Source organism: Muntiacus reevesi, chromosome 2, assembly GCF_963930625.1.
Source record: "Muntiacus reevesi chromosome 2, mMunRee1.1, whole genome shotgun sequence".
Classification (NCBI taxonomy): domain Eukaryota; kingdom Metazoa; phylum Chordata; class Mammalia; order Artiodactyla; family Cervidae; genus Muntiacus; species Muntiacus reevesi.
In genome coordinates, this window is record NC_089250.1 from 67,554,713 (window position 1) to 67,560,655 (window position 5,943).

A 5,943-nucleotide genomic window follows, 5' to 3' on the forward strand; every position below is an offset into this window, starting at 1 on the left:
AGCAAATAGGTTTGCTGTCTGAAAGGTCTTCCACCCCAAGACCTCGTATTAGATGCCACTTGCTTCCACAGGCCCTGCGGGGAGAAGGGGCTGGGCCTCCACTCAGAGCAGGCATTCCAGGGCAATTCTGGTTGCTCCCAGCAGATGCACCAGGCTGGACACGGCAGGGCCGGTGAGCCTGACTGCCAGAAATACCGTTTCCCCATCAGGGTGACAACTCCCAGCTTCCTGGTTTTGGCCAACCTCAGAGCCAGCAGGCTAGCAAACCAATCGTGGTGCCCAAGCCTGAAAGCTCCACCAAAGTGGCATGTGCCCCCTCTCTGCTCACGAACACCGGCTCCTGACCGGTGTCTGTACCTAGGGTGAGAAGCAGAAAACACATTTAAGGCTCAGATACACACACACTCACCACACACTCAACGGAGAGGTCTGCCCAGACTTGGGCTGTTTCTCCACCAGCCAGGGGAGGGGTGAGAGTACCCTCAAATTGGGTCGACTCTTGAAGAGGCAAGAGAAGAAAAGTCAGGCGAACGCAGAATCCTCTAAATAAACACCATTTCCATGGTTTTAATAAGCAAAATAGGAAACCATTTTAATAACCAAAAAACAGAAACCAGTCTGAATAAAACTACAATAGACTAGGTTTTAATATTTTCATATCATAAGCAGGGTTTGAAATTGATCCCTTATTGTACATGAAATAAAAACAATTTCTGTTGTGGCAAATTTGATTTCAACACAGTTGAATCTGTAAAAACCGAAGCTCGTTTCCAATGCAGGACAAATATCCACAATATTTAAAACTGCAAGCACCATGCGGTTTATACAATCTTGTTATTACTGTTAATTTATCAACTAATACAAACTCAAAAATGCATCCGGCCAGCAGCGCCAGCAATTTCAAATGAGAACTAAAAAATACGCTTTCATTTTGGCATTTTTGTCAGTGCAACTTAAATCCTCTTACTGACCTGCAGGGGAGAAAAAAAGTAATAATAAAGAAAAACACCCAGATCTTCCCTATAACTACTATACAACTGAAGGGGTGGGGGAGGGGGTAACACCACCAATAACTCGCCCGCCATCTCAAAAGCAGGGAAAGAAAACACACATAACATATAGCTCTAAAGAACGCACTTGAAAGTTGCAAAATGTCTTGCCAATGTTGGGGTTTCTGGTATTTTCTGAGTGTGGTGGTTGGTTCAACGTAAGTTGGGTGGTCGGGGCTGGTGACACCGGCAGCCCTAGGAGCTCTTTGGCCCCAGCAATTAGTGCCAGCGCCAGCCTGGAGGGTTTCGTGGGGACCCTGGGAGTGATTCTGGTTGCAATAAAAAGCAAACAAGACCTGTTTTCCTTTCTTTTCTTGTTAGGGGTGTCAATTGAGCCCTAAGACCAGCTGACAGGAGGACTCGGGTGTGAAACTCTGCACACACTTGGTACTCAGCAGTTGCCCTGCCCTGGTTCTCAGGAGCTGGGACCCCAGTCCTCTTTCTCCCACCAAAAACAAAATTGAAAACTAAAACAAACGATGAGGAAGAGAGGACTAGAGGGGGTGGGGGGGAGGGAGAAAACATGCAACTTCCAGGGGCGCCCCCCAAGACAAAGTTGTTTTCTGATGCAAATACCCAGAACTTTTTTTTTTTTTTTTTACTTACAAAAGAAAAAAAAAAAAGCCATAATAATAAACCCAAACAAAGACACTCCACTTGCCGCCGCGTTCTCTAAGCGATTTGGCTGGGCGGGTATTTACAAGCCGACAGCCGACAGACTGCAACCGGACAAGCGGCCGCCCGCCGGAGTTTCCGAACTGCGATCCTTCTCACCCAAAGAAAACAAGGGGGTTATGATCCATGATCAACAACATGCTAAAGTTAAACAAGAAAAATGGTACAAAATAGAAATTATTACCATACATGTCCAGCATGCAGGATTAATATTTTTAATGCAGATTTTCGTATTTTTTTCTATATAATCGAGCAGGCAATAAAATTGATGAGATTTGCGCGCAGAACGTCCTAACTGAGGCCCGCGTCTCGGGGCTGCAAGCCAGCGTTCTCCGGACCGTGGAAAAGACAGGTCCGCCTCTGTCCTTCCTTCGCTCAGCCTCGCCTCGCGCCTGCCGGAACGGGCCACCAGGGTCCCTTCTCCTTTCCTCTCCTCGCTGCTCTGTTGCTGGGCTGGATTACGCTCCGGACTGCGAGGCAGCTGCCCCGGCTTAACGCGCAAAAGTTCAGGAAGCCAGGGAGTCTCCAGACGGCCTTGGCGACTCCTCGCGACTATGCCTTGCCGCCCTCCAGCCTGGAGAAAAGTTGCTCTGGGACTTCCCACCCCCCTCGCCTCTCTCTGGCTCTGCTCGAGTCTAGGAGGCGGCGCTGGCGCGCGCCGCGCTCGCCTCGGCCAAGGTCCCCTGCCTGCCCGCGCGCCCTCCCGTCGCCCGCGTCCCGCGCGCCCTTCCTCCCTCCAGTCGAACAGGTAAAGGCTGGGGCCGTGGCAGGAACAGGGTCCGGGGGAGTCCGGGGCTTGGGATACGGGACGGGGGAGTCCGGGCCGGGGCAAGGGCGGGGGCCGGGAGCGGCCACGACTCACAGAAAGAACTCTGGAGAGGAGGGGCTGTCGCTGGTGGAGCCCGCCTCCCTGAAGCCGGAGTTGGCGAGTTTCTCGCACTTGACCTTGTAGGCGTCTCTTTCGCGGGCCAGCCGGGACACCTCCTGCTTAAGCTGCTCCACCTGCTGAATGAGCTGCGTCTTCTCATTCTCCAGGTGGTGTTTCTGCTGGACGCGTTTATACCTGCACGACTGGGCGTAGCCCCGGTTCTTCAGGGTCCGCCGCTTCTGCTTCAGGCGGATCACCTCGTCCTTGGTGAAGCCCCGCAGGTGGCGGTTCAGCTCGCGCACGGACATGGACACGAGCTGGTCGTCGGAGAAGCGGTCCTCCACGCTGCCGCTACCACCAGCCGCCGTCGCCGCGGCCGCCGCGTGCGGGCCAGGCCCGGGGTGGCTGGTGGGCAGCTGCTGCGCGGGACTGGCCGCGCTGGACGGCGGCGGCGACGCTTGATGGTGGTGGTGATGATGCGGGTGCGCGTGCGGGCCCAGCTCTTCGTGAGCCACTCCGGGGCCGGGGTACGCGTGGTGCGGATGTGGGTGGTGGTGGTGGTGGTGATGGTGCGCGCCGCGGAAGCCGTCGAAGCTCTGCAACGGCTGGGGCACCGGGTGCGAGCCTATGAGCGCCTCCACCGCGTCCTCGGGCGTCAGGTTGAGCGCCTCGGGGTTCATCTGCTGGTAGTTGCTCGCCATCCAGTACAGGTCCTCCAGGTGAGTCTTCTGTTCGGTGGGGCTGAAGCTGGGCGACGACGGCACCGAGCTGCACGGCGTGCTGAGCGGTGTGGACGACACCGAGCCGGCTGGCTGCAGGCGCGTGCAGGGCCGGCCCGGGCGCTCCGCGCGCCCCAGCGGCTCCTTCTTTACGTCGAACTTGAGCAGGTCGAAGTCGTTCACGTACTCCATGGCCAGCGGGCTGGTGGGCAGCTCGGGCCCCATGCTCAGCTCCGCGGCCATCGCTGACGGGAGGCGCAGCCGCCGCCGCCGCCGCCCGGGAAACTTTGCGGCCGGCCGGGACGCGCCGAGCCGGGAGCGGGGGCGAAGAGCGGCGAGCCCGGGAGGCGAGGAGCCGAGGGCGCAGCGGGCCGGGGCCGCCGGCCAAGCCTTTGTCTGGGGACGCGGCGGCGCGCCGGAGAGTCCCGAGCCTGCCTGCGCCGCCCCAGAGCTCGGGGCTGTGGCCGCGCCGGGGCCGGGCCGGGCCGGGAGTGGGTGGAGAAGCGAGCGGAGCGCGCGGCCGGGCGGAGGGGAGGCGCCGGGCAAGCGCCCGCCGCTCGCTCTCTAGCTCTCTTGCTCTGGGGCTCTCTGGATCGCAGCCGCTCGCAGCCCGGCGGTGCAGCTGTGCGGGATCCGGCGCCGCTGCTGCCTTTTATCGCCTCCCTGATGTCACCGGGGCGCGGGGGCCCGGGCAGCCCCGCGCGCTGGCCAATGGCTGCACGGGCCCCGCGGCCGGGCGGCGCAGGGCGGGGCGCGCCTGACAGCTCCTCCGCCCCCCGAGTCAGCTGACTGGCGGCGCGAGCAGCCGGAGAGCCGCCGAGGCCTGGCGGAGGGCTGAAGCCGAGAGGGACCGCCGGCCCGGGCCCAGCCCCCACCCCACCCCCTCGGTATCCCGGCCCCCGCCCGCTCGCCTTCCGTGCGCGCCCCCTCCGCGACCCAAGCCGGGCCGCCGCCTCCACCCCTTCCTTCGCGAGCTCTCCTCCCTCTTTACCCTTGGTTCCCCCAACCCGTGTCCCCCAAGCCCAAGAGGTTCAGAATGAGCGCCGGGACGACACCTCTCGAGTCCATTGTTCCCAAGCGTCCTCTGCTCGGTGGGAGATGCTCCGTGTGCCGCGCGGCCGCGTGTGCAGTGCGTGACTGTGTTTCTGCAGGTCTGCGCATATTTGTGTGTTGGGGGGGGCGGGGTCGGGACTCCAAGAGTTGTGTTCAAATCCAACTCTTAGTCTCAGGGGACCCTCCTCGAGGCCAAGCGGGAGCCGTCCCCCTCCTGGCGGGTGCGGCGGCCGAGTCCCGAGATCGGCCTTGGTTCCCCACACACCCCACCCACAAATGCACGAGATGAAGGGAACAGGAGAAGAACTGGTCCAAAGGTTCCGAAGCCCTCTCCCCAGCCAAACGCGGAGAATCCACTGAGTTCTCCGTGGCTGGGCACTGAGGCCAGTGCAAGACGGTGCTCCGGGTGGCTCTGGGAAACCGGCTGCTGGGAAACCGGCCCTGTTTTTGTTTGAACGTTTTGTAACGATTAAGCAGATCCCGGCGTCAGCCGGAGAAGGAGAGGCTCAAACAGGCATAAAGTGCGACTCCAAGTGGCCACTGTGCGCAAAGACGCGCCGAATCGCGGGGCCCGCAGCGGAAAGGCTCGGCTGACCACTCGGATCCAGCTGGGTCTTCCCAACCGGCCCAACCCAAAGTGGCCCGGAACGTAGTCTGTGTGTGCACCGGAGCCCAAGACAGTTTCTTCTAGAGCCACGCACAGGTTCTCAGTTCGGTCCTCAGACTCAGCCCCGAGTTCCGCGCTGATTTCCCCCCATGAAACTCCGCGCTCTGGCTCCGGGGGTCGGGGGTCGGAGGAGCAGGGAGGGATGCCTGGAGGCGGCTCCTTGCACAGGAAGGTCCTAGGCCGAATTCGACGGATGACCGAAAGCGGAAACGCCACTGCGAGGGGCCCCAGGGTTGTCCGATGAGAAACCAACCCCGAACGCAGACGGAGACCCCTGAGCGCACCGCACTGAAGCATCCATACCGTGCCTGGGCGCTGCGCACCTTCTCTATCGGGTACAGGGTGGCCCGATATATGAGCTCTGGAGACCCCGGCCCGGGCGCAGAAGCCGGATAAATCGCAAATTCGCTGTAACCGGAGACACGACCCGCCTCCGGCGTCGCCTTCTGCTCTTCGGCTTTGCGAGAGCGCAGCGAAAGGCAGGAGAAGCGCGCACTGGGTGAGTGTGTCCCGGCCGCCGCCAATGCAGGACCCCCCCCCCCCCGCAAGACCGACGCCACGCGTAGGGTCAGGTGGGCACGCTCATGCGGCCGCGGCCAGATGTGGTTTTTTAAGTGTGAGAAGGTAAAATATTTGCCTCCAGTTAATTTTGAAAACTCTGTTCTCTTGCGCCCACGGTAAGACTGGAGTGAGGTGTGACCCTGGCCGCCTATGTTTAATAAAATTAATATATTTGAACAAAGACTGGGACTGCAAGGTTTGGATCAGCAGCTGTAATGCTGGAAGAGCCGGTCTTCAGTCCTCTGCGCGAAGCGTGCTCTCCGCAGAAACGTTAAGGCTGTTTCCCAGGACAGTCCGGGCCGTGCCGCCGCCCCGCCCCTGCTCGAAGTTGGGCGCTCCGGACACGCACCC

The 5,943-nt window shown here is 60.2% G+C and overlaps 1 protein-coding gene across 1 annotated transcript; it reads right to left on the reverse strand.

Annotated features, from left to right (window-relative positions):
* Nucleotides 1–565: 565 nt before the first annotated feature.
* Nucleotides 566–3,953, reverse strand: MAFB (MAF bZIP transcription factor B). Its single transcript, XM_065921999.1, has one exon. The coding sequence runs from the start codon at nt 3,552–3,554 to the stop codon at nt 2,583–2,585; it is 972 nt and encodes a 323-aa protein (XP_065778071.1). The 5' UTR covers nt 3,555–3,953; the 3' UTR covers nt 566–2,582.
* Nucleotides 3,954–5,943: the final 1,990 nt, after the last annotated feature.

Coding starts and splice junctions, on each gene's coding strand:
- MAFB (XM_065921999.1), bottom strand. CDS start 3,554: ATGGCCGCGGAGCTGAGCATGGGGCCCGAGCTGCCCACCAGCCCGCTG.